General features: G+C 47.5%; 2 protein-coding genes and 1 non-coding gene across 3 annotated transcripts; 1 reads left to right on the top strand and 2 right to left on the bottom strand.

Annotated features, from left to right (window-relative positions):
• The first annotated feature begins 131 nt into the window (after window positions 1-131).
• On the top strand, window positions 132-17,358 carry SERPINH1 (serpin family H member 1). Its single transcript, XM_032219746.1, has 5 exons — window positions 132-267; window positions 11,327-11,976; window positions 12,624-12,722; window positions 14,556-14,788; window positions 16,978-17,358. Exons 2-5 carry the CDS (start codon window positions 11,349-11,351, stop codon window positions 17,278-17,280), a joined length of 1,263 nt encoding a protein of 420 aa, XP_032075637.1. The 5' UTR covers window positions 132-267; window positions 11,327-11,348; the 3' UTR covers window positions 17,281-17,358.
• Window positions 17,359-23,075: 5,717 nt separating this feature from the next.
• Window positions 23,076-27,023, bottom strand: RPS3 (ribosomal protein S3). The gene is made up of 3 exons (XM_032220322.1): window positions 26,914-27,023; window positions 24,941-25,128; window positions 23,076-23,274 (listed from the first exon to the last, which is right to left on the bottom strand). Exons 2-3 carry the CDS (start codon window positions 25,098-25,100, stop codon window positions 23,081-23,083), a joined length of 354 nt encoding a protein of 117 aa, XP_032076213.1. The 5' UTR covers window positions 25,101-25,128; window positions 26,914-27,023; the 3' UTR covers window positions 23,076-23,080.
• On the bottom strand, window positions 25,988-26,141 carry LOC116510844. Its single transcript, XR_004255680.1, has one exon. It is a non-coding gene; the product is annotated as a small nucleolar RNA SNORD15 (small nucleolar RNA).
• Window positions 27,024-27,759: the final 736 nt, after the last annotated feature.

Raw genomic sequence — 27,759 nt, 5'->3', positions numbered from 1 at the left:
GCGGCGGCTGGCAAAGAGAGGAGGCAGCGACGGTCGCAAAGCGGAGCAGATCGCGGCGGCGGCGGCGGCTGCAACCCGAGCGGCGTTAGGACCCCGCCGAGGCGGGGAGAGGGGGAGGGGCTGGCCTTGCAAGAGGAGACGTCCTGCCCTCCCCCTCCCGACCTCTTTCCAGAAGTTTCTCGGCGCCCCCTTATAAAGCCCCCTTGGCCCGGCGGCGCCTCGGCCCCAGGAACGCCAGTGCGGAGCGCCTCCCTTGCAAGGACCCAGGTGAGGAGGGGGAGGGGGAGGGCGGGGGCGCTGGGGGGCGCTGGGTCCGGGGGGGGAGGAGGGTTTTTTTTTGGGGGGGGGGGTTTCTTTTGGAAGTTGCAGGGGGGCTCCGGGGGGGCCGAAGCGAAGCCGCCTTGCAGCTCCCAGCGCCCTTGAGTCAAAGCCCCCCAGCCCCCTCCGGCATAGGGGCGCATAGTGGGGTCTCTATGCATACTGGGGGGGGGATGTCCCATCATCCTCTTCTGACTTTTGCATGGTAGGTCCCATTGTCCCCAACCCGTGCAAGGCATGTGCCATCATCCCCTCCCAACGTCTGTCCCATTGTCCTGGGCCAGCCCGTGCATGGTGTATAGCCCATCATCCGCTCCCCATGCGTGGCTTCTCCCATTCTCCTCTCCCAGCTCGCACACGGTGTGTCCCATCATCCCCTCCCAATGCATGGCTTATCCCATCATCCCCTCCCAGTGCATGGTGTGTCCTGTCCTCCCCCTTCCAGCCCGTGCATAATATAGCCCATCATTCCCTCTCAGCCCGGGCAATGTCCCATCATCCCCTCCCAATGCATGGCTTATCCCATCATCCCCTCCCAATGCATGGTTTATCCCATCATCCCCTCCCAATGCATGGTGTGTCCTGTCCTCCCCCTTCCAGCCCGTGCATAATATAGCCCATCATTCCCTCAGCCCGTGCAATGTCCCATCATCCCCTCCCAATGCATGGCTTATCCCATCATCCCCTCCCAATGCATGGCTTATCCCATCATCCCCTCCCAATGCATGGTGTGTCCTGTCCTCCCCCTTCCAGCCCGTGCATAATATAGCCCATCATTCCCTCTCAGCCCGGGCAATGTCCCATCATCCCCTCCCAATGCATGGCTTATCCCATCATCCCCTCCCAATGCATGGCTTATCCCATCATCCCCTCCCAATGCATGGGGGTATCTTATCCTCCCCCTTCCAGCCCGTGCATAATATAGCCCATCATTCCCTCTCAGCCCGTGCATGTGTCCCATCATCCCCTCCCAGCTAGTGTATGGCGTGTCCCATCATCCCCTCCCAGCCCAGGCATGGCTTATCCCCTCCCCTCCCAGCCTGTGCATGGCATGTCCCATCATCCCCTCCCAGCCTGTGCATGGCATGTCCCATCATCCCCTCTCGACCCGTGCATGGCATGTCCCGTCATCCCCTCCCAGCCCTTGCATGCCTTATCCCATCATCCCCTCCCGACCCGTGCCTACCATGCCCCACCATCCCCTTCTAACTGGGCGCAATGGGGAAAGGGGACCCCTCCCTGCAATGGGCCTCGAGCGAGGGGCTTCCACCTCCCTTCCCAGGTCCCCGGCCCGGCAAAAGCGCTCTTGACCCGCTTCCCGTTCGCGGGCTGCGTTCACACGACACGTGGACCCGAGAGCCCCTTCCCCTGGCGCCTCCTTTCCAGCCATGGACGCGGGGAGGGGGAAAGGGCTGGGATTTCACCGGGGGAGAAGGGGATGGTGGTCTCTGGACCCCCAGATTAGCCCTTGCACCCCAAAAGCGCCGGCCTTGCAGACTCTGGCGCGCAAACTGGGGAAAGCGCGCAGGAATTTGACTTGCAGGATCCCCGGGATCGGCTGGGGATCCGGCGGGTGGGATCACCGGGGCTGGGCGGGTCCTGCTCCTGGCAGGAGGGGAAGGGGGCGAAGAGCGATTGCCTGGGCGAGAATGGGACCCCCCCGCGCTCCCCCCCCCCACTCTTGCGCGCGATCCAGAAAGAGAAAGGCGATCCAGACGGTCGAGATGCGCTGAGCCTTTGCATTCATGATGGGAGGGGGAGGCTTTTGGCTGAAGTACCTGCAGGGGGGGGGGCGATGTACCGTTTCTTTTAGGGGAGGGGGCTGGAGAATGCAGAAGAGGGGGGAAATCCGGGTTGAAATGAACTGCATTCACACGACCTATTGGAGCAAGGAGCAGAAAACTTTTTTTTTCTGGCTCTGCTTCTTGCATCAACCCCCCAAATCAAGCCATTTCTTTAGGCTGAAGGATAACATGCATAAATGGCATTTATTAAGACTTTAATTCAGCTGGATAAGCAGGTGGAAGAGGGCTAGTCTCTGTAATAAACCAGGATTGTTTGTTTTTCCCTTTTGCTTGTTCCTGGATTTTCCTTTACGCTTAATTATAAAAGGAAGCAGGAGGTCAACCCCTTGCACAAATGTCATTTATTAAGGCTTTAATTCAGCTGGATAGGCCAGGAGGAGGAAGGCTAGTTTACTCATAAACCAGGATTGTTTTCCCTCTTAACGCCTGCTTGTTCCATCGTAGCTAGGAAGTGGGTTTAGAAACCCTGATCCTGGATTCAGGCTGGGATTGGAGCTTATTCCAAAAGGAACATATTTGGGAAAAGCAAAGATGGGAAGTGCGGACTCGAAATGTTGTATTTCTGACTCTTATTAAACCAGGATTGGTTGTTTTGATTTAGAATCTTTTGCAGCAGGCCAGGCTAAGCTTAATTTAGCTCCCGAGGCTGGCCTGGAGTTTTATTTTTAATTTTGCTCTCTGCAAAAAGGGCAAAGACTCTCCTGACATCCAAGAATCCAGAAAATGAAGTTTGACAGGTTCTGACATAGATAGAAACTAACGGTGAGGATGCCTAAATCGCGCAGAATGGATAGAAGGTGGAATTTTATTCATGAATTAAAATTAGAAAAGAAACAGATAAGTTGGTGGTTTTAGTGATTCTTTGGTTCTGGAAGGGTTTTGCTAAAAGTTTTAAACGGGCCTGGGGTTTATTCCTATTTTTGCTAATAGCTTTTCATTCATTGGGTGTGAAATATATAATGCAGTTTTAGCAGGATGTCTTTTAAAAATGGGAAAAGGGTGAATTTTAATCCTGCAGGCTGTTTAAATAGCAAACTTAATCTCCTTTTTTTTTTTGCCTTAGACAAAGAAAAGAGTAGAAAAGGTTAGAGGTCGTCAGGAGAAATAAGGAACATTTAAAACGGGTTAACCAGTTCAAAAAAATGCCACACTTAATACTGGCTTGCTTGTAAACCATTTTGCTAAACCGGAATCTTGTTTGCAATCCAAAATCTGGCTAAGGATGGAAGTTGATTGATTGTATAATAAAAGATTCCCTCCCTGTCTTTGGTTTTAATGTTTGATTTTAACTTTTGGGTTTTAACTTGGATCTAACGGTAAGCTGTCAAGAGTTTATATATTAAGATGGTCAGCCAATACATTTTAGAAAGAAGGAAAGGATGGAGGGATGGAAGGGAGGGAGAATAGGAGAGAGAATGGGAAGAAAGGAAGGAAGGAGAAGAAGAAGATAGGAAGGAAGGAAGATAGAAAGATGGACAGAAATGGAAGGAAGGAGGATGGATGAATAGATGGACAGAAATTTGAGAAGGAAGAAATTTGAGAATAGAATGGGAAGGGAGGAAGGAGAAGACGATAGGAAGGAAGATAGAAAGATGGACAGAAATGGAAGGGAGATGGATGGATGGATGGATGGATAGATGGACAGAAATTTGAGAAGGAAGGAAGAATGGGAGAAAGAAAAGGAAGGAAGGAGAAGAAGATAGGAAGGAAGGAAGATAAAAAGATGAACAAATGGAAGGGAGGAGGATGGATGGATAGATGGACAGAAATTTGGAAAGGAAGAATGGGAGAAAGAATGGGAAGGAAGGAAGAAGATAGGAAGGAAGGAAGATAGAATGATGGAAGGAAGGAGGATGAATGGATAGATGGGCAGAAATTTGAGAAGGAAGAAAGAATATGAGAAAATGGGAAGGAAGTTGGAGAGAGAAAGAAAGAGAAAAAAGAAAGAAAAAGTTTTAACTCTGGATATTTTGATTTTTAAGGCAAGTTTCTAGCCTTCAAAGTTGGGAAGAAAAACACGGGAAGCCTTCCCACTCTGCAGAAGTAGAAACAAAGATTATTTCTTGAAAATTCGTTCTGAGATTCCTCTCCGGCCCGGCTGCGTTTTTGCTGAAATAAGCAGAACAGCCTGAAGACTTTTAATTTGCAATTGAATTTGGTGGGTGCAGAAATAGAAAAAGGGGAATAAAAAAATCCGGGAGTTTTGGCTTTGATTTCTCTTCAACATCCTCTTCCTGCCAGACAGCTTGTATGATAATTATGCGCTTTGTCTCAAAGCTTTCCCAGGCTGGGCCTTGCCTACGTGGCACGGCGGGGGTGGTGGTGTGCAGGCGTGTGGGTGGGAGCCCCACTGGTGCGGCTTGGAACATCTGCAGCCATGTTGCAGCCTAAATCGCCAGAAGTTTTTTTTCTCTCCTTTTCTGCAAAGCGATGCTTCAGCATTGATGGAGCCCGTTATAACTTCAAGTGGTCACTCAATCAATGGTTGTAAATTGAGGACTACCTGTATTTTTTTTAAAAAAAACATCCTGGTTGGACGGCGGGGAAATCCGGTGGAGAAATATTTCCCCAAAAGTGATATTTTTCTAATCTGGTGGGTTTTTTAATGGATGGCATCCCATTTTGACGATTGAAATTGTCCTAAAGGCAGAGGGTCAACCATTAAAAGTTTTAATCCAGATTTTTCTTCCCTGTAAATAGAATAGCACAGAATAACACAGAGTTGGAAGGGACCTTGGAGGTCTTCTAGTCCAACCCCGTGCCTAGGCATGACCCACCAAATAACAGAAGTCTGGAAAAACTTTCAACAAATGTACCGACGGTTTATATTAAGTTAAGATGAAAGACCATGTTGGGGAAAAAATGCAAACCTTGAATGAATAGAGAGTTGGGAAGGGACCTTGGAGGTCTTCTAGCCCAACCCCCTGCTCAGGCAGGAGACCCTATATCATTCCGGAGAAACGGTTGTCTAATCTCTTCTTTAAAACCTCCAGTGATAAGGAAGGAAGGAAGGAAGGAAGGAAGGAAGGAAGGAAGGAAGGAAAGCAGAATAACAGAGTTGGAAGATCTTCTAGCCCAACCCCCTACTCAAGCAGGAGACCCTATATCATTCCGGACAAATGGTTGTCTAATCTCTTCTTTAAAACCTCCATTGGGAAGGAAGGAAGGAAGGAAGGAAATTGGCCGATTGGAGAAAGCAGATTTTGCAAAGAAAAACATTTTTGCGCATGGATGCCTTTGTGGGGCTGTGCAAGTCTCCAGCTGCCTCGAGGGTAACCCCCTTCAGCATCCCAACTGCTAATTCCACAGTCCCTTTATCCAAAAATTCCACATTCCACCAAGATCCAAAGCTTGCTATTTTTTTTAAGGAATTTCTCTTAAATTTCAAAGTCATTGGTACCTTTTCTTCATGAAGTTTCTGCAGGAGAAGCTGTAACTCTGTCTGAATGCAACTAATTACAATTAATTGCCATGCAAATAAAAAGTGAATGCCACAAAGAAGAGAAGGAAGGGAAAGGGGGGGTGTTCCCACATTCTCCAAAGCCCCCTGGAAGGTAGGACAAGAAGCAATGGATGGAAACTAACCAAGGGGAGAAGCAACGTGGAAACGAGGAGAAATTTCCTAACGGTGAGAACAATTAACCAGTGGAACAGCTTGCCAACCAGAAGTTGTGGGTGCGCCAACACTGGAAGTTTTTAAAGAATAAATTGGGAGGCCCATTTTCATGGGAATGAGATAGGGTCTCCTGCTTGAGCAGGGGGCTGGGCTAGAAGACCTCCAAGGTCCCTTCCAACGCTGTTATTCTGTTAATTCCAGGAAGGTTCTGTAGCTGAGCACTTATCACGCCCAGTGAAAGAATTTCAAAAGCTTTCCTGAACAGGTAAGAGCATGCTACAGATGCTTTTCCTCTTGTTCAGGTTACAGCTAGCTAGTCCTTGACTTACAGTGATAAAAGCATAAATTATACGGTCATAAAGCCAGACATCACGTATCCGGATGTTTCTTTTTTTACAACCTTTCTTGTGGCGGTCGTTAAGCCAAACCCATTGTTTCAGTATGGGACCGCTTTTGCCGAAAACCAGAAGCAAATATCATATGATCTGGGTACTTGAGAGACCGCCTGCTGCCAATTACCTCCCACAGACCCATTAGATCTCACAGGGTCGGCCTCCTCCGGGTGCCATCTACCAGCCAATGCCACCTGGCTATTACCCGGGGGAGGGCCTTCTCTGTGGCAGCTCCGGCCCTTTGGAACGAACTCCCCGCAGGGATTCGGACCCTCACCTCTCTCCAGGCCTTCCAAAAAGCCGTCAAAACCTGGCTGTGCCGGCAGGCCTGGGGGTGATGAGTTCCCTCCCCTCTCGACATGTATGGTTGTGTGACTGTTGCTTACTTTTATTATTTGTATTTTGCCCTTTATGTTCCCCTTTCCCCCCCCCCCCTGAATTGTTTGCCACCCTAAGTCCTCCCGGAGAAGGACGGCATACAAATAATAAAATACAATACAATACAATACAATTTTTATTTTGGGGGAAAAACACGTCAAAGACTTTGCAAATGCTGTCTATTTGTCAATCAGGGCAGCCTGGGGGGGCATTCTGGGAGTTGAAATCCACAGTTCTTAAAAGAAGCCAACGATGAGAAAAAAATAATAATTGCTTTATTAAGCCAAAATATGGGGGTGGGTGGGGGTTATTGCACACAGCCACTGCAAAATTCTGATCCCAGGTAAAGTCACAAGTCCTTTATAACGGTAGTGAGGAAGGCGTGGAGTGGATTTGCAAGATAAGTTTTTGCTCCACAACAAAAGTGTTGTGTTTATAGCAATAAAAATAGTGTTGCGCCACATCTGCGTTACCAATCCAGCTGTTTGGATTCAGGAACCAACCAATGCACGCAGTCCTTGACTTACAGCTTAGGTTGTGTGCGAGACGGAAGGAAGGGAGCGAAAGAGAGAAGAGAAAGAATGAAGCATCCTCAGTGGAAATTACAGGTAGTCCTCAACTTACGACCATTCATTTAATGACCAAAGTTACAGCAAGCCCTGGGGAAAGTGACATGGCTTTTTCACACTTAGCGACTGTAGCCAGCGTCGCATGATCAAAATTCAGACACTCCACAACTGAGTCAAGATAGTCCTCGACTTACAACAGTCCCTTTAGTAACCAAAGTTAACAACGGCACCGGAAAAGAAAGCGACTTACGACCGTTTTCCACCCTTACGACCATTGCAGTGGTGACGTTGCCCCAATTCAGATTCTTGGCAGCTGACTCATAGTTACGACGGCTGCGGTGTCCCAGGATCACCCGATCCTCCTCTTGCGACCATCTGATCAGCAGATTCAGCAGGGAACCCAGATTTCGCTCCACAGCTGTGCGGCTAACTTAACAAGTGATTCATTGAACAGTTGTGATGAAAAGGGAGGCGAAATTCCCTCAACTGTCTCGCTTAGCAAGGGGGAATTCTGGGCACAATGCTGGGTCGTAAGCCGAGGACTGCCTGTAACCAGTCTGCGTGCCTTTCCCTTCTGACCGCTCCTGATTTAACAAAGGGAGGCTTTGTTCGAAGGTGGACTTATTTATAGAAAGCCTTTCTATAAAGTCTGGCTCATTTGTTTTCTTTTTAAATTTGCCCGACCAGCTTGAATGACCGACGATGCATAAAATTGAAATTTGAACCCTGTGCTGGCAGCTGAATTGGTTTATTGTGGGGGCAAGGCTGTTTGGAGCCTGTGGGGGGGCACGGGGGGGTAGCCTGGGGGAGGAACGCAATTCCATCTTTTCTCTGTTATTCTCTGACTCAGCAATGCCCCTTTTTATGCAAGGAATTCGCCTTAATCTTCTCCCTTGGCATGGTGCCCGCCTGTGCCAGCCCTGGAGGCCTTGGCAGCTGCTCAGATGGCACTGCAAGGAAAAATTGGGGGGGGGGGGGCATCACGTTTGCAGGGATAGTTAAAATTATACATGGCAATCCTCGACTTAACGATCACAATTGAGCCCAGAATTTCCATTGCTATGCCAGGTGGTTGTTAAGTATCTTTTGCCCCGCTTTGTGACTTTTCTGGCCACCGTCGTTAAGGGAATCACTGCCGTTGTTAAGTTAGGAACACGGTTGTTAAGGGAATCCGGCTCTTCCCCATTGGTTTTGCTCCTCCGAAGGTCACAAAAGGGGGAATCACGTGACCATTTCCGACGGTCATAAACACAGGTAACGCTCGACTTGCAACCACCAATTTTGAGCCCAAAATTTAGGTTGAGTTGAGTTTTACAACATTTCTTGCCACGGATGTTCAGCGAATCACTGAAGTTGATAGGTTAGGGACACGGTCGTTAAGTGACTCTGGCTCCCCCCGTTGATTTTGCTCGTCAGGTCGCAAATGCGGATCCCACGACCCTGGGACGCTGCAACCGTCATAAATCTGAGTCGGGTTGCCAAGTGTCTGAATTTTGAGCACTTAACCAGGGGGATGCTGAAAAGGTCGTAACTAGAGAAAACGGTCATAAGTCTCTTTTTTTCAGTGCTGTTGTAACTTTGAACGGTCACTAAATGAATGGTCGTAAGTTGAGGACTAACTGTAATTTCCACTGAAGATGCTTCATTCTTTCTCTTCTCTCTTTTGCTCCCTTTCCGTCTCGCAATTTTGCAATATATATCTATATTTATCTAGATCTTACTCTATATATCTATCTATCTAAAAACACATATATTATTATTATCTATCCAGCTATACACACACACACACACACATTATTTACTTTATTCATTAAACATGAAACTCAGTCAAATGAACATTTAAATATGTGTCACAAGTACCATTGACTGGTGCTAATGATTGATACGGTTTGCTGCCAGCGTCCTAGGTATCAATCAAGGACCTTCTTAAATTATTATTATTGTTATTATTTATTATTATTTATATACTTTATTCATTAAACATGAAACTCAGCCAACTGAACATTCAAAAATGCATCACAAATACCATTGACTGGTGCTAATGGTTGATACAGTTTGCTGCCAGCGTCCTAGGTATCAACCAAGGACCTTCTTAGAATATAAGATGTCCCGAGTAGCGTAGTTTTTTGCAGTTCCGGTGGTTTTGTTGCAGAAAGCTGCAATTTGTGGATGTGTCTTGTAAAATTCTTGGACATGGTGCCAAGTGCCCCGATGACAATGGGCATCACTGTCACATACTTCATCCATAGCCATGTAGTTTCGAGGGCCAGGTTGTTCTTGTTGTTCTTGTTATTATTATTAGGTTAATCTTTGGTGAGATTCACAACCTTTGGAGCTGGTTGGTAGCTCAACAGCTTGAATCCTAACCTGTTGTTGTTATTATTATTATGTAATCTTTGGTGAGATTAACAGCTTTTGGGGCTGATTATTATTATTAAAAAAGGAGAAAAACCTTGCTGATTTGGTCTTAATGGAAATGAAACATTTTTATTTTGCAAATCTGTTGGAATTAGATGATTTCTGGTCTAATTTTCCTGGTGGATTATTGGTCCACCTATTGTATATCAGCTCTTGAACATGGAAGTTTGGAGGGGGGGGAAATGTCTTCCCCTTTTCAAGCGGAAGTACCAAGCATTGAAACTGACATGTACTTTGCCACTGGCATGTGGCCTTCTCTGCTTTTGCACCATTTAGTTGCTACTGTTTTCTGAGCTGTTGCTTCCTTGCATCACTGCTCCAAAGTTACTACCTTGCACTCCAAGTTGTAAACCAAGTGGGTGTGTGGCCGGGAAGTGAGGAAAATATTGTGATTCCAGCTAAATCTTTAATCAAATTCTTAAATTCTGCAAAAGACCAAACTGTAGTAGTGTAATCTTAGATGCCACCTAGTGGCGTATCAGGGAAACACACTCTAGCCAGAGCTACTAGCATCTGTAATTTTGACTTTACAGGGTTTTTACAGCCAGGCAGTTCCAGATGTTTGGGGACTACAGCATCCATCCTTCACAGCCAGGAAGTGCTGACTGAAAGTCCTAGGAGCTAGGGAAAAACCTGGATTGCCTACCACCGTATTTTGGGAATACGGTCTTTGCAAAAAGCAATTTATTAACTTTATGATGCATTAAATTTACTCAACATCTGTCTTCGAATTCCGCCTTATATTTGCATGATAAATTGCTTGAATTAAAATTGCAGAAAAGTAGCTCTTCAGGAGACGCCAAATAAATTTCATATTAAATAAGTTACTCCGGATTTGAGCACAGTCGGTGTTGTAACATTTTGACATATAATTAGTCCTTGACTTATGACAGTGATTGAACCCAGAACTAGGGTGTAAGTCGTGCTGGTTGTTAAATGGGTCACCATGTGGCTGACCTGATTTTACAAAAATAAAAAAAATTGGGGAATCGTTAAGCAAAGACGACGTCCGCAATGGTAATTTTTGTTGGAAAATAGAAATAAAATTTTCAGCAAAACGTCATGAATTGTGGTTGTGAGGTTGGAAGGCTATAAAAAGCTGTAAGCCAGGTGCCCGAAATGCAATCATTTTGGGGATGGGGGGGGTCATTTGTGAGGTGGGGGTGCCTGTCGTAACACTCAATAATCACAAAGGAACGGATCTTAAATCGAGATGCCCTTATATTTGTATTTTCGAACACACTTGACCCCAAAATTGGTTGTTAAAGTAATTTTGCTCCATTTTACGACCTTTCTTGCAGCGGTTGCTAAGTGAATCACTGCTGTTTATAAGTCAGTAACCTAGTTGTTAAGTGAATCCAGCTTCCCCATGGATGTTGCTTGTCAGGCGGTCGCAAAAGGGGATCATGCTACCCTACCACCACCCCGGGGCACTGCGACCGTCATAAGTACGAGTCAGCTGCCGAGCGTCTGAGTTTGGATTGCGAGACGGTGGGGTTGTAAGTGTGAAAAAAGGGTCATAAGTGTGAAAAGGTCATAAGTCACTTTTTTCAGTGCATCATTTTGAATGGTCACTAAATGAAATGTTGTTAAGTGGGGGACTTGCCAATTTAACAACCGCCGTGATTCGCTTATCGAATGCGGCAAGAAAAGACGTAAAACGGGGCAAAATTCACTTAATAAATTTCTCAACATAAATTTTGGGCTCCATTGTGGTCGTGAGCTGTGTTGCAGACTAATTCTGCCGACTGCCAGGAGTTCGATCCTGACGGGCTCAAGGACGACTCAGCCTTCCACCCATTCTGACCGACGGATCTTGCTTCCTCGTAGCTCGTGACTGCCCTCTGCTGTCATGGATTCCACCTGGTTGATCCACCTCCTCGCGCTCTGCGCCCTCGCCACGGCGGTGCCCTCTGACGACAAGAAGAAAAGCGAGAAGAAAGCCGCCGCGAAGGAGAAGAATCTGAGCGAGAAGGCCGCCACGTTGGCCGACCGCAGCGCCATCCTGGCCTTCAACCTCTACCAGGTGATGGCCAAGGACAAGACCTTGGAGAACATCTTGGTGTCCCCCGTGGTGGTGGCGTCTTCGCTGGGCTTGGTGTCCCTCGGGGGCAAGGACACCACCGCCTCCCAAGCCAAGGCCCTACTTAGCGCCAGCAAGCTCAACGACGACGACATCCACAGCGGACTCTCCGAATTCCTGACGGACGTCAGCAACGCCACGGCCCGGAACGTCACCTGGAAACTGGGGAGCCGCCTCTACGGGCCCAGCTCCATCAGCTTCGCGGAGGACTTTGTGCAGAATAGCAAGAAGCACTACAACTACGAGCATTCGAAGATCAACTTCCGGGATAAGCGTAGCGCCCTCAAGTCCATCAACGAATGGGCAGCCCAGACCACGGATGGCAAGCTGCCCGAAGTCACCAAAGACGTCCAGAAGACGGATGGGGCCTTGATCGTCAACGCCATGTTCTTCAAACGTGAGTCCGCGGTGATGGGGGGGGCTTTGAAGCAGAGGGGGGAACATGGTGGCGGGGTATCGGTAGACGGAGCAGAAGGTCAAGATGGAGATGGTGGCTGCCATCCTGTCTTCTTTTGAAGGCTTGTTGTTGTGCCTACTTGATGATCTCTTAAAAAATGAATCGGACGGTTCATTGGATCCTTAGGAACGCATCTGGAACAAGGTTTTCCAACCTTGGCCCCTTTAAGACGGGTGGACTTCAACTCCCAGAATTCCCCAGGCAGCCATGGCTGCCTGGGGAATTCTGGGAGTTGAAGTCCACCCGTCTTAAAGGGGCCGAGGTTGGAAAACCCTGATCTAAACTTAACCTGTTTTGTACACTTTTTTTCATTAGCGACCCCATAATCCCTTGCGGGGTGGAGTCTGGGCGACGAATGAAGCTAGCATTATTTTACTGGCCGGGTGCCTTTCCAGTTGCCACGCCAGAGTTTTGTTCGGCAGATAATATTCTCCCCGTGTAGCCCAGAGAGAGAGAGAGAGAAAAATGCTTGCCTCTACCTAGGATTGAACTCACAGCCTCCTGATCGTGAGGCGTGAGCGCCACCTCTAGGACACCGCACCGCTCGTTGCATTTTTTAAAATTCGCGGCTGTTCTTTTTGTTTTAGCGCACTGGGATGAGAAGTTCCATCACAAGATGGTGGACAACCGCGGCTTCATGGTGACGCGCTCCTACACAGTCGGCATTCCCATGATGCATCGTACGGGTAAGGGAGTTGAATCAGAAAATGATGTCGAATAATTTAAAAAGTGACTTTAAATAATCAGATATTGTGTTAAATACGTTGCAAGCAAATCTCTTGCAAGATTTAACTCACCAAGCGGTGAAAGGGAAGGCCCCCATCTGGCAGCTCCCACAGCTTCCCCCCCGCCTGAATGACAGCTCCGGGCCTGTGGAGCTGACATGCGGCCCCCCTACTGCGGAGACAGTACTTGCATTTAATTTGTGTTTATTTGTCCCTTGGCTTATTCCAGGGATCTGCAAACATGGAGCCTTTTAGACAAGTGGACTTCAACTCCCAGAATTCTCCAGCCAGCCATGCTGGCTGAGGATCTCTTGGAGTTGAAGTCCACGAATCTTAAAGGGGCCTAGGTTGTAAAAAATAGTTGCCCTTCACAATTCCAGAGAAATGGTGGTCCAATCTCTTCTTAAACACCCCCAAGTGTTGGAGCACCCACAACTTCTGGTGGCAAGCTGTTCCGCTGGTTAATTGTCACCGTAAGAAGTTTCCCCTTAATTCCAAGTTGCTTCTCTCCTTGATAAGTTGAATCCATTGCTTCTTGTTCTGCCTTCATGGGCTTTAGAGAACTTTCCTTCCAATATCTCAGGGGTTGCCACAAAGAAGAAGGGGTCAAGCTATTCTCCAAAGCACCGGAGGGTAGAACAAGAAGCAATAGGTGGAAGCTAATCAAGGAAGAGATCCTTCCTTCTCTCCTTCCTTCCCACCTTCCTTCTCTCCCACCTTCCTTCTCTCCAATATCTCAGGGGTTGCCCCAAAGAAGAAAGGGTCAAGCTAATCTCTCCTTGATTGGTTTCCACCCATTCCTTCTTGTCCTGCCTTCAGGTGCTTTGGAGAATAGCTTGACTCCCTCTTCTTTGGGGCAACCTCAGAAATATTGGAAGGAAGGAAGATGGGAAGGAAGGAGAGAAGGGAGGGTGGAAGGAAACAAGGAGGGTGGGAAGGAAGGAGAGACGGGAGGAGAGAAGGGAGGCAGGGAGGAAGGAGAGGAGAAGATAAGGATGAGTTTCCACCCATTGCTTCTTGTTCTGCCCTCAGGTGCCTTGGAGAATAGCTTGACTCCCTCTTCTTTGGGGCAGCCCCTGAGATATTGGAAGGAAGGAAGGTGGGAGGGTAGGAAGGAAGGAGAGAAGGAAGATGGGAAGGAAGGAGAGAAGGGAGGGTGGAAGGAGGGAGGGAAGGAAGGAGCGAAGGAAGGAGAGACAGGAGGAGAGAAGAGAGGGAGGAGGGAGAGGAGAAGATAAGGATGAGTTTCCACCCATTGCTTCTTGTCCTGCCCTCAGGTGCTTTGGAGAATAGCTTGACTCCTTCTTCTTTGGGGCAACCCCTGAGATATTGGAAGGAAGGAAGATGGGAAGGAAGGAGAGAAGGGAGGGTGGAAGGAAACAAGGAGAGAGGGAAGGAAGGAGAGACGGGAGGAGAGAAGGGAGGGAGGGAGGAAGGAGAGAAGAAGATAAGGATGAGTTTCCACCCATTGCTTTTTGCCCTGCCTGCAGGTGCCTTGGAGAATAGCTTGACTCCCTCTTCTTTGGGGCAACCCCTGAGATATTGGAAGGAAGGAAGGTGGGAGGGTAGGAAGAAAGGAGAGAAGGAAGATGGGAAGGAAGGAGAGAAGGGAGGGTGGAAGGAGGGAGCGAAGGGAGGAGAGAAGGGAGGGAGGAAGGAGAGAAGAAGATAAGAATGAGTTTCCACCCATTGCTTCTTGTCCTGCCTTCGTTTCAGCCTCCGGGTCTCTGATCCCCTTCCTTGCCCCTCTCCTGCCCTCTTTCTGACCAGCCCACTGATTCCGATTCCCTGCAGGGCTCTACAAATACTACCAGGACGAGGCGGAGAAGCTGCAGATCGTGGAGATGCCGCTGGCCCACAAGCTCTCCAGCCTCATCATCATCATGCCGGACCATGTGGAGCCCTTGGAACGGATAGAGAAGATGCTCACCCAGGAACAGCTGCGGATTTGGCTGGGCAAGATGAAGCAGCGCTCCGTGGCTATCTCCTTGCCCAAGATCAGCCTGGAGGTCAGCCACGACATTCAGGTGAGCATCCTCGGCTGTCCAGTAGGCACAACAAGAGAGTTGGAAGGGACCCTGGAGGTCATCTAGCCCAGCCCTCTGCTCAAGTAGGAGACACTATATATCATTTCAGAGAAGCAACTGTCCAGTCTCTTCTTAAAAACCTCCATTGATGGAACACCCACAATTTCTGGTGGGGAGCATGTTCCACTGGCTAATTGTCCTCGCTGTCAGGAAGTCCCTCCTCCGTTCCAGGTTGCTTCTCTCCCTGATTAGTTTCCACCCATTGCTTTTTCTGCCTTCAGATGCTTTGGGGAATAATTTGACTCCCTCCTCTTTGGGGCAGTTTTGTGGAGTCAGAGCCATTTTTATGGCACGGAAGGAATTCCAGACACGGCAAGTGGTGTTTGGGGGGGGGGGGGGAGATTTTTAATTACGGCCGAATTTTGGTTCATCCCAAAGCGAGGAAGCTGCAGGGAACCGGTGCATTACAAGGAAGATGGTTTTTTAACGGACGTGTCTGCAGAAAAGCAACGAAGAGGATTAGGGGACTGGAGACTAAAACATATGAAGAACGGTTGCAGGAACTGGGTGTGTCTAGTTTAATGAAAAGAAGGACCAGGGGAGACATGATAGCAGCCTTCCAATATCTCAGGGGTTGCCCCAAAGAAGAGGGAGTCAAGCTATTCTCCAAAGCCCCCTTAAGGCAGGACAAGAAACAATGGATGGAAACTAATGAAGGAGAGAAGCAACTTGGAATTAAGGAGAAACTTCCTAACAGTGACAATTAACCAGTTGGAACTCCTTTGCCACTATAAGTTGTGGACTGCAAAGTTCTGCCTTTCGATTGCAAGGGCTGCTTCGCTGGGTTTCCAACCACAGAGTAACAAAGCTGGAAAGGACCTTGGAGGTCATCTAGTCTGACCCTCCTGCTTGAACAGAAGACCCTATAATCCTGATGGCAAACCCATCGCACGGGTGGCCTCTGTGGGCACCAGCTGCTCTTCTAATTTCCAGCGCGCACATCGGCCTGAAAAAAAGGCAAAAAACAGGGTTTTAGATTGAAAAACAGCCCCCAAACAGGGTTTGGGCCTGAAAAACAGCCAGAAACAGGGTTTGGGCCTAAAAAACAGGGTTTGGGCCTGAAAAAGTAAAAAAACAAGATTTTAGACTGAAAAACAGCCAAAAAACAGGGTTTGGGCCTGAAAAACAGCCAGAAACAGGGTTTGGGCCTGAAAAGCAGTCAAAAAACAGGGTTTGGGCCTGAAAAACAGCCAGAAACAGGGTTTGGGCCTGAAAAGCAGTCAAAAAACAGGGTTTGGGCCTGAAAAACAGCCAAAAAACAGGGTTTTAGACTGAAAAACAGCCAAAAACCAGGGTTTTAGACTGAAAACAGCCAAAAACCAGGGTTTTAGACTGAAAAAAACAGCCAAAAACCAGGGTTTTGGCCTGAAAAAGAGCCAAAAAACAGGGTTGGGGGCTGAAAAACAGGGTTTTAGACTGAAAAACAGCCAAAAAACAGGGTTTGGGCTTGAAAAAAAGCAAAAAACAGGGATTTAGACTGTTTTTACAGCCAGAAAACAGGGTTTGGGCCTGAAAAAGTCAAAAAACAGGGTTTTGGACTGAAAAACAGCCAAAAAACAGGGTTTGGGCCTGAAAAACAGTCAAAAAACAGGGTTTTAGACTGAAAAACAGCCAAAAAACAGGGTTTGGGCCTGAAAAACAGCCAAAAAACAGGGTTTGGGCCTGAAAAAGTAAAAAAAACAGGGTTTTAGACTGAAAAACAGCCAAAAAACAGGGTTTGGGCCTGAAAAACAGCCAAAAAACAGGGTTTGGGCATGAAAAAGTTAAAAAAAAGGGGGGTTTTAGACTGAAAAACAGCCAAAAAACAGGGTTTGGGCCTGAAAAACAGGCATTTGCGCTCCAGGCTTTAGGTTTCCGATGTGCGCAAATGCACACGCATGCACATGCCTTCTGGTTTGGGCGCTTGGTGCTGAAAAGGTTCGCCATAACTGCCCTCTACCCGTTGCAGACCAATGGCTCTCCAGTCTCATCTTTAAAACCTCCAGTGATGGAGAAGCACCCAACAACTTTGGGGTCAGTTGCGGTTGTTAAGTTGAGGACTACCGAACGGTCGGTGACGTGACATCACAGAAGTCCAGCCAATCCTTGAGCAGGGGAAAATAAATGTCTTTCTCTCTCTCCCTGTCCAGAAACACCTGTCCGATCTCGGCTTAACCGAAGCCATGGATAAGAACAAAGCTGACCTATCCAAGATCTCTGGCAAGAAGGACCTCTACCTCTCCAACGTCTTCCACGCGGCCGCCTTCGAGCTCGATACGGACGGCAACCCCTTCGACACCGACCTCTACAGCCGCGAGGAAATCCGGAACCCCAAGCTCTTCTACGTCGACCACCCCTTCCTTTTCCTGGTCAAGGACAATAAGACCAACTCCGTCCTGTTTATCGGCCGGCTGGTGAAGCCCAAAGGAGACAAAATGCGCGACGAATTGTAGTTTGCATGCCGGGTTTGCGCAGGTCTCTTCGATTTTTATTTTATCTTTTTTAAAAAATGAGATAAAATAGGTGCCTTTTTAAAAAAAAGCCGGTGCTCACTCCTCTAACCTTCGACGCGTTAAATTTGGGGGGGTCATGAAAAGATGGTGAGAAGGACAAGGGCCTAATTCTCCAGCAACCCTTTTGAACCCCAGTATTTGGTTGATACAGGTAGTTCTCGACTTACACCAAAGTGCCTGTTGTTAAGCAAGACAGCTGTTGGCCCCGTGTTACGACTTTTCTTGCCAGAGTTGTTAAGTGAATCCCTGCTGCTGTTAATGTTAGTGACATGGTTGTTAAGTGAATCTTAGTGAAATCAGGAGGTCCCGCCCGGGGCATCGTGACCGTCATATTTTGATCACGTGAATTTTGATCACGTGACCATGGAGGGGGTGCGCGCGCGCGCGCTGTGGCAGTCATAAATGCAAAACACAATTGTAAGTCATTCCCCCCCCCAACTTCAAACGGTCACTAAATGGAACTGTTGTAAGTCGATGACCACCTGTGGTTTTATCTGCCCTGGAAACTGAAATGCAGTTTGAGATTTAGGAAGAGGTGTGTGTGTGTGTAATTCATGTGATTCCTTTCAGGAAAAGTATTCTCTACATCAGTGTTTCTCAACCTTGGCCACTTGAAGATGTCTGGACTTCAACTCCCAGAATTCCCTGGCTGGGGAATTCTGGAAGTTGAAGTCCAGACATCTTCAAGTAGCCAAGGTTGAGAATCACTGCTCTACATGTTTCCGGGATCTTCCTAAAATTAACGGCACAAGAGTTTAAATTACAAAACAAGAGGGCTAAATTTGGGGTTGTGAGATTGTAAGCATGGGAAAGACAAGGAAAGGCATCTTGTGCGTTATTGAGAAGGTGGTTGGTACTCCTCCGCTTAGGACCCCCAGGGGCTGAGCGAGCCGGTTGCAAAGTGAGTCTCTCCTTGATTTTATAACCTCTTTGGCTGTTAAGCAAATCCAATCACCTGCATTGATTTTTGCTTGGAAGGTTACAAGTGGGAGATGCAGCTGGGAAGTTTTCAGTTTTTTATCTCAGGCTGTTTTCAGCCCATTTTTTTAAGCTGCTTTTGGCCCGAAAATTGAGGATACTTATCAAACAACGCTGAAAGTTGAGGATAGAGTTCTAAAAATTGAAGACAAAGATCAGAAAAAGATAAGAAAATTGTTGATATTGACAGTAAACTATGTACGGTTGGAAATCGGCCTGTTTTGGGGCCATTTACTGGCACTCCAGTGCCCGCGACGACCAGCTGCCTCTGGCACACTTGCCGTAATAGGTTTGCGATCCCAGAGCTAGGACTTAATTTTGGAGGTCGCATTTTCGGGGGAAACAGGGTATTTTAATCCATTTTAAAAACATTTGGCTTGGCTCCCCCGACTTTCGAGGCTATCTAGGCACATATAGACATAAATATTTAAAGTCCTTACTGAGTGAGAGTATTTGCATTTTCAGTTTTATGAAACGGAACAGCGAGTCCTGACGGTTTTAGCCCTCGAGGGGAGCCAAGTCAAAACCCCGGGGATGTATTTCCAAGAAGAAAAAAATGGTGGTTTTAAAACTAAATGGATGTTTTCCACTCCGGCATTGGGGAAGGGATGGTTTGATGGGCGTTTGGACGTAGCTTTGTGTTTTCTCAGTACTTTGGATCATAATCCTCCCAAGCCTTCACGTGACTGGGGGGGGATAATGGTATTTGCAAACCCATCGAGGGTATGAGATTAGGGAGAGAAGATGGATGGAGAAGCTGTACTACGGGTATAGTAAAATAATGCAGGAGTTAGGAAATGAGGGCCTGGGTTAAATCTGAAAGGTAAATGTGCAGACTTTTTGGAGATAAACTGAATATTCCCACAGTTGAATGCATATTCGTTCTACCAATGGTGATGTACCCAGAACGTGCCTTAACCAGGTTAAAGTAAGCAATTCAACAGATATATTTGCAGAGCAGAGTAAACTTCGGTTTCTTAGCGCAATGTGCCCGCGCCAAGCTATGAGCACTAATTCACATTTTGTAGCAGTCCTGCACAAGGGTAAATTTTGAAAATTTAAATTTTGCAAGATTAAGTAGGTGACTAAATTTAAAGGGCCAGACTGGTTAAACAGAAAAATAGACACACGCACCCTTCTCTCTTTTCTAAGTTCATGCCTTTCCCATGCTGCATGTGTGATCAGCCTCTCCAAGGAGGTACAACAAGATGGTCTTTGGTGGGGGGAGATCCAACACACACACACACCTGCAGGGCGCGTAAGGAGGTGCTATCAGGGGTTCAGGGGGTGGCTGGGTGAATTAAGCCACGTTGTGATTCACATCTCTCGTTACTCACCGCGCACAACTTTGTTGTACAATTTTTGCAATAAAATATTTTTCAGTGAATTGCTGTCTTGATGGTACTCTGAAAGGGGGGGGGGCATGTAGCAACAGCTTTGGAAGGTAATGGAAAATTCACCCCACCCCTAACCTTTTCAGAGCATTGAAAAAGAATGAAATGGATATCGCTCCCAAATGGAAAGATAGGCCTGTGCTGTGAATAAATCTGGCTGGGCTGGGAAAGGGGAATGCTGTAGACCAGCATACCTTAATTTTGGCCACTTTTGAGACAGGTGGACTTCAACTCCCAGAATTCCCTTGCCAGGAGATGGACTTTTAACTCCCAGAATTCTCTTGCCGGGAGATGGACTTCAACTCCCAGAATTCCCTTGCCGGGAGATGGACTTCCAACTCCCAGAATTCCCTTGCCGGGAGATGGACTTTTAACTCCCAGAATTCCCTTGCCAGGAGATGGACTTCAACTCCCATAATTCCCAAGTCAGATGATGGACTTTTAACTCCCAGAATTCCCTTGCCGGAAGATGGACTTCAACTCCCATAATTCCCAAGTCAGGACATGGACTTTTAACTCCCAGAATTCCCTTGCCGGGAGATGGACTTTTAACTCCCAGAATTCCCTAGTCTGAATGTGGATTTTTAAATCCCAGAATTCCCCAGCCGACAAGCTGAAGTCCACTAAAATTGCTGAGGTTGCAAAAGGGCTCAAAACCCGAGTTCAAGTTCTACCAGCAGCTATGGAAATTCAAGGGGGTGGGATGGGGGGTCAGTCAACCCTCTTGGCCCTGGGCTACCTTTGCAAGGTGGAGAGAAAAAACGGCAGAAGGGGCTCCTATACACAAAGGGGATAGGAAACAACCCCCCCCCCCCGTGCATCAGGTGGAAGCAGGTAAATAAGGGGGGAGGAGTTTGTGCAGTTATGTGGCTGTTAGCCATTGCTGTCATTGTGGTTGTGGGTCCTCAGAGGGCCCCTAAAATTAGTCCACCTCCCATCTGCTGGACAACCCATCCTTCTCCACTGCTCCACGTTATCCAATTCCAGAATGCAAAGACAATTTACAGGTAGTCCTTGACTTACAACCACAACAGAGCCCAAAGCTTCCTTTGCTAAGCAAAATCGTTTTGAAGTGAATTTGGCCCCGTTTTTAACATTTCTTGCCCGTTAAGTGAATCACTGTGGTTGTTAAGCTAGTAACACGGTGGTTAAACGAATTGGCTTCCCCACTCCCTTGCCTCGTCAGGTCGTCGCAAAGGGGGGATCACGTGATCTGGGGGCACGGAAACCGTCATAAATCTGAATCCGTTGCCGAGCATCTGAATTTTAATCATGTGACTATTGGGATGCTGCCAATGGTCAGAATTATGAAAAAAATATTCATAAACCAATTGTAACTTTGGTAATTAAATTTTGGCTTGTAAGTTGAAGATTTGATCTGTGAAAAAGCATTATTTAATTGGGCTAAGGGATCACAATTGAGGGGATGTGGTGGCTCGGGCTAAGACACTGAGCTTGTCGATCAGGAAGCTTGGCAGTTTGGCGGTTTGAATCCCCAGCGCCGCGTAACAGAGTGAGCTCCTGTTACTTGTCCCAGCTTCTGCCAACCTAGCAGTTCGAAAGCACGTAAAAAATGCATGTGGAAAAACAGGAACCATCTTTGGTGGGAAGGGAACAGCGTTCCATGCACCTTTGGCATTGAGTCATGCTGGCCACATGACCACGGAGACGTCTTCGGACAGCGCTGGCTCTTTGGCTTTGAAACGGAGATTAGCACTGCCCCCTAGAGTTGGGAACGACTGGCACAGATGTGCGAGGGGAATCCTTACCGTAACCTACCATAATTGAGAGAACAATTTGATTTGGGAAGAATTAAAACTAGGTTTTTGATGGATAAGCTCTGAGAACCGGTAAAAAAGAAAGAACATTTCTTGTTGGCTTTTAAATTTTTTATTAAGAGATGTTTTTTTTTTTAATAGAACTTCCAAGGTTTCAAATCAAAAACCTGCAAGGAAAAGAGAAAAAAAATATGTATCAGGGAGTAAAAAGAAATCTTGGGGAGGGAAGAAAGACCTATTTTTATTCTTCCAGAAATACAAATTGTTTTAATTCTTTCGGAACGACCTGCAGCCAGTAACACCCCTGTAACTTGCTACCTCCTAAACTGGTACCCTCAAGAGCTCCTGGTGGGGGTACTGATGGGAACCACACAAAAAAAGACCACCAGGTTGGAGAATTATAATAATAATAATAAATTGACCCTTTGTGAATAGCAAATCTACCCATTAATATGGGCTCAGAAGCCAGTCAACGAATATCGATGCTAAAACCACCAACGCTAATTTCAAGCCAGGTTCTGGGGTAACAAAGACCCGTAACAATATAAATCGGGTCTTTTATCTGCCAATGGAAAGAGGGGCTTATGCCTATAGAAGAGACACTCTATAGGTTCAGGGTTGAACTGTGGGGTCCTTGGTGCTCTCTGAGGTTGGTGGTTTTCTTGTTTCATGACCCAACTAGGAAACATCTTCAGTGTTAGAAGAGAGTGGGGTTTATAGAGGAGAGGAGGGGGGAAAGAAGGGAGGAGGAGGAGGAAGAAAAAGAGGAGGGTGACGACTGTGGGGTCCTTGGTGAGCCGAGGTGGCGCAGTGGGTAGAGTGCAGTACTGCAGGCCACTTCAGCTGACTGCTAGTTCGGCGGTTCAAATCTCACCGGCTCAGGGTTGACTCAGCCTTCCATCCTTCCGAGGTGGGTAAAATGAGGACCCGGATTGTTGTTGGGGGCAATATGCTGACTCTGTAAACCGCTTAGAGAGGGCTGAAAGCCCTATGAAGCGGTATATAAGTCTAACTGCTATTGCTATTGGTGCTTTCTGAGCTGGGCCGTTTCCTTGCAGATGTTTCAACTAGGGAACATCTTCACTCAAAAAAGGGAGCGGGATTTGCTCTCTTCACATTCAGGTAGCTTGTTCGTAGAGAGCAAAAACCCCGCTCCTTTCTAGCACTGATGATGTTGCCTAACTGGGTCATGAAACGCCTGCAAGAAAGCAGCCAACCTCAGAGAGCACCAAGGACCTCAGTGCACAGCCCTCCTCCTCAAACCCCACTCCCTTCTGATGAGGTTACCTAGTTGGGTCATGAAACGTCTATACGAAAAACCACCAAACTCAGAGAGACCAAGGACCCCCCCCCCCCGTCCTCCTCCTCCTCTCTGCAAACCCCACTCCCTTATTAGCACTGATGAGGTCACCCAGTTGGGTCATGAAACGTGTGCAAGAAAACAAGCAAGCTCAGAGACTCCACAGTCCTCCTCCTCCTCCTTTCCCGCTTCTAGCACTGATGATATTACATGGTTGGGTCGTGAAATGTCAGCAAGAGAGCATCCCCCCCAGGTTCCTTTTCGGTTCACCCTTCTCAGGCTCTGACCTCTTACGCCGTGGGCACAGGCTGGGGCATCGGCGGCTGCTCCGGCTTGGTGCCCTTCTGCTCCGAGATGGGGGTGGTGGGCAGGATCTCTTCTTTGGGCTCCACGATGCTGACGTGATCCGGCAGAGGCTTCTTGGGCCCAATCTTCCCACTGGGATCCCAGGGCAACATGATCTTCACCTTAATACCCAGCACACCTGCGAGCAGACAGGAAAAGGTGAGGCCTTGGGGCAGGACTGTTTGGCCCTGCAAGTTCAGGACGACGGGGGATGAACCCCAAAGGTTGTGGAGGGAAGAGGCCAACTGCAAGGGAGGAGGCTGCCCCCCTCACTCCGCCGTGCAATGGGCCCTTCCTTCACAGGGGCACCTCCCTTGATGAAACTCTTTTTTTGTAAATAATTTTATCAGTTTATAATAACAACCTGTGTGTGTGTGTTTCCGTGTGCGTGTGTTCCAGCATAACTCTGGAACGCCTCGAGCAATTTCAACCAAACTTGGTACACAGATGACTTATTCTCTGGAAAAAAATACTGTGGGGGTAAGACACCCCTAACACCCCTCGATGTGTGTGTTCTGTTAAGATACAGCCTGTTGTGCCGTAAAACGGATTCTACTGTACAGCCATAAAACGACGTCTACTATACTGCCATATAATGGCTTCTACTGTACAGCGCAGTGGAATTGCCATGGTAACGGCTTCACAGAACTCCTTGTGGAGACAAGGGGGAGAATCCAACATTAGAAATTACATTCGGTCCGGACATTTCCCCCCTATAAATAAATACTCGGGCGACGCCGGGTTATCGGCTGGTAGAGCATAAAAAGGAAATACAGAAGTAAATAGTAAGAAAAGTAGGGGAGGAAAAAGGGAGGAAAGGAAGAAAAAAGGCAACTTTTTTTTTCTTCCAACTTTCTTTGGAGCAGTAGAATAAGGCACAAACTTCTCACCTTTTTACTTTTACACGATCGTATTAACTAGCTGTGTCTATAACAACCGATCTATCTAATCGGTAAAACCCAAAATCAAAGTTTCAACCGAGAGAAGAAAGATCGTAAGATTGGGCGGGGGGGGGGGTTTCATTTAACTGTCTTGCTTAGCAACAGAAATTTTGGGCTCAAATGTGTGAACCGTGATAGCGGCAGTGATGAGAATGCGGCATTGCAAGGAAACTCTGCCCACTGCCTGCAGTTCGATCCTGACCATCTCCAGGTTGACTCAGCTTTCCGTCCTTCCGAGGTTGGCAAAGGAGGACCCAGATTATTGGGGGCAAGAGGCTGACTCTGTAAACCGCTTAGAAAGGGAGGAAGGGAGAATGAGGACCCAGATTGTTGGGGGCAATAGGTTGACTCTGTAAACCCCTTAAAGAGGAAGGAAGGAAGGAAGGAAGGAAGGAAGGAAGGAAGGAAGGAAGGAAGGAAGGAAGGAAGGAAGGAAGGAAGGAAGGAAGGAAGAAGGAAAAAAATGAGATTGTTGGGGGCAATAGGTTGACTCTGTAAACCACTTACGAGAGGAAGGAAGGAAGGAAGCGAGGGAGCAAGGAAGGAAGGAAAAATGAGGACCCAGATTGTTGGGGGCAAGGGGGCAATAGGCTGACTCCATCAACCGCTTACAGAGGGCTGGAAAGCCGTGAAGCAGTATATAAGCCTAAGAGGTATTGCTAAGTCTAGTTGTAAGCATAGAACTACTATATAGTAGTAATAATATCATCTTCCATGATTTGAACTCAACAAATCCTGGGGTTGTTTGCCCGGCAGTAGCTGAGCAGAGGCTCCTCAGGGCAGTGCCCACAAGGGAAAAGAAGGGGCTGGGGGCTTCCAAAATCTGAGCTAGACGGAGCTGCTCGGAGGCCTCCCTCGCCTTACCCTGCCGGAGGAGGACATGGCGCACGGCAGTGTCCACGTAGTAGTTGACGGGGTCCCCGCTGTGGATCATCAACCCATCCACAAACTTCATGGACTTGGCACGCTGGCCCCGGAGTTTGCCCGACACCACCACTTCGCAACCCTTGGCGCCGCTTTCCATGATGAAACGGAGGACGCCGTAACACGCCCTGCGCATGGATAGAACACAGCAGTGAGAACTTGGGACTATTGAGATATAGAAGCACAAAAGCCGGGAGGCTCTTTAAGTGTAATTGACTAAAATTTAAAATCGATCATGCAGGGCGCGTTTATTCACACTGTATTTCAGCAAAAAGGAATGCAGAGGCAAAATATCAATAATGTAAAAACCTGAAAGTTTAACAGAAAGATCACAAACACATCCAAGTTGCAAGTGTAAATTTTTAGTGCATTTGTCGCAACCATGTAATCAGCAAAATCTCCATTATAGGATTATTTGTTCGGATAGACTGTTTTTCAGCCCCACAAGTCACACCTGGGTGATAGTTATTTTGCCCCACTGATAGAGGGCATTCTACACATCTACCATGACCAGGGAGAATTAAGTTTAAAAGGTAAAGGTTTCCCTCGCACATATGTGCTAGTCATTCCTGACTCTAGGGGGCGGTGCTCATCTCTGTTCCAAAGCCGAAGAGCCAGCGCTGTCCGAAGACGTCTCCGTGGTCATGTGGCCGGCATAACTCAACGCCGAAGGTGCACGGAACGCTGTTCCCTTCCCACCAAAGGCGGTTCCTATTTTTCTACTTGCATTTTTTTACGTGCTTTCGAACTGCCAAGTTGGCAGAAGCTGGGACAAGTCACGGGAGCTCACTCCATTACACGGGCGCTAGGGATTCGAGCCTCCAAACTGGCGACCTTTCTGATCGACAAGCTGAGTGTCTTAGCCACTGAGCCACTGCATCCTGAGAATTTGGTTTAGCATTGTCTAAATTGCATTTCCCAAAAATATTAATAAAAACCAATGAATTAAATTTCACTGCAAGCCAAGAGAGTCTTTTCAAGAGCTTCCCTTCTCAGACAAATGCCTCTTGTTCATCCAATGAGTGGGCCTCCTCCTCCTTTGCCCAAAGCCACCAACACAGGGCCACAGAACGTGGCACGGTATCACTGAGCCCGGGCTGGAGGAGGCCGCTTCTGACTCGTCATCGTATCATCACAGAAGGGATTTCTTGGGAGTCCAAGAACAGCTCCGTCCTTAGCGATGAGACCCCCAAGAAGGTTGGCAGGCTTCCTCCTTAAGCACACAACAACACAACGTTTAAAAGAAGCCACTGTGATGTCCACTGGGCACCGCAGCAGAGTCTTTGCTGAAGACCAAGGGAGAAGAAGGGGGCATTCGAAGTCCATCATGCTTGAAGCTGCACAAAAAGTTATTGTATTTTTCGGAGTATAAGACACACCTCTTTCCCTCAAAGAGGCTGAAAACCTGGGTGCGTCTTATACACTGAATACAGCATTTTTTTCCCCCTACAGAAACCCCACCCCCTTCACCAAAATGACTTTGCATAGCGTTTAGGAGGCTTAGTGCTCCTGGGGGGCTGGGGAGGGAGGGCAGAAATGAGTGGGAAACGGGCCATTTGCTCAATTCCGCCGCCCCCCCCTCGAGCACTCTATAAGCCTCCTAAAGGCTATACATGCCCTTTGGGGGGGGGGGAGGCACGTTTTTGTGAAAAACAGGCTGTTTTTTGCTTGTTGGGGGGGCACCCCCCAGGAGCACTCTACAAGCCTCCTAAAGGCTATTCATGTCTTTTGTTTTTTGAAAGGAAAAAAAAAAACAGGCCCGTTTTCAGGAAGTCCGCAGAGTGCAAAAGCTTTTTTTTTTAAAAAAAATTGCCTCTTCAAAATCTTGGTGCGTCTTATACTCCGAAAAATACGTTACTAGATGAAGACCATTGAAACAGAAAGCTCGGATCAGGTTTCGGCCCGATGCTCACCTACGCACAGCAAGGCCTCCCAAAAGCTTGTACCGCAGGGATTCGGCTTGGGCGATGGCGCACAGTCCTCGGGTGGCCACCTTCTCGGCATAGAGCTGCGAGAGAGAGAGTGCAACATTGTCAGAGTGTGCACAGTGTGACTATTTTGAGACAATCTAGGAGTAAAATACAGTACACAGAGGTGTTGTCTTTCAAACATATATATGGGAATCATTTGACCCCAAGATATGGCAACTGTCATACATACATGCCAAATGTCAATCAGTACTTGGAGGAAGGGGATACTGCTACCGTTGCAAGTGTGAGTAACAGTCATAAATACATTTTTGTCCCATGACACTGTAACTTCGGTCATTAAGTGAACTGTTTTAAGTTGAGGATTATCTGTAAAGAAATTTTAGCTTCCTCCAACAGCGGAGAGGTTTTCAATGCCTGCCTTTTAAATCCAACACTCAGCACACAACCGACACATAAGACAATACGGGTAGTCCTCGACTTACAACAGTTCGTTTAGTGACCATTCAAACAGCACTGACTTATGACCGCTTTTCAGCATTATGACTTTTGCAGCATGCCCAGGGTCGGGTGATCAAAATTCAGGAGCTTGCCAATTGGCTCATACTTATGACCGTTGCTGTGTCCTGGAGTCACATGATCCCATTATGCGACCAGTGGTGTCAACGGGAAAGCCAGATTCACTGAATGGCCGTGCTACTAACTTAACAACTGCATTGATTGGCTTAACAGCTGTGGCAGGAAAGGTTGTAACATGGGGCAAGGCTCACTTCACAAATGTCTCGCTTAAGAACAGAAAATTTGGGCTCAATTGCAGTTGTTAAATCAGGA

The sequence above is a fragment of the Thamnophis elegans genome, chromosome 6 (genome assembly GCF_009769535.1).
Source record: "Thamnophis elegans isolate rThaEle1 chromosome 6, rThaEle1.pri, whole genome shotgun sequence".
NCBI classification, from domain to species: domain Eukaryota; kingdom Metazoa; phylum Chordata; class Lepidosauria; order Squamata; family Colubridae; genus Thamnophis; species Thamnophis elegans.
The sequence above is the reverse complement of the archived record's forward strand: the minus strand, read 5'-3'. Positions and strand labels throughout refer to the sequence as shown.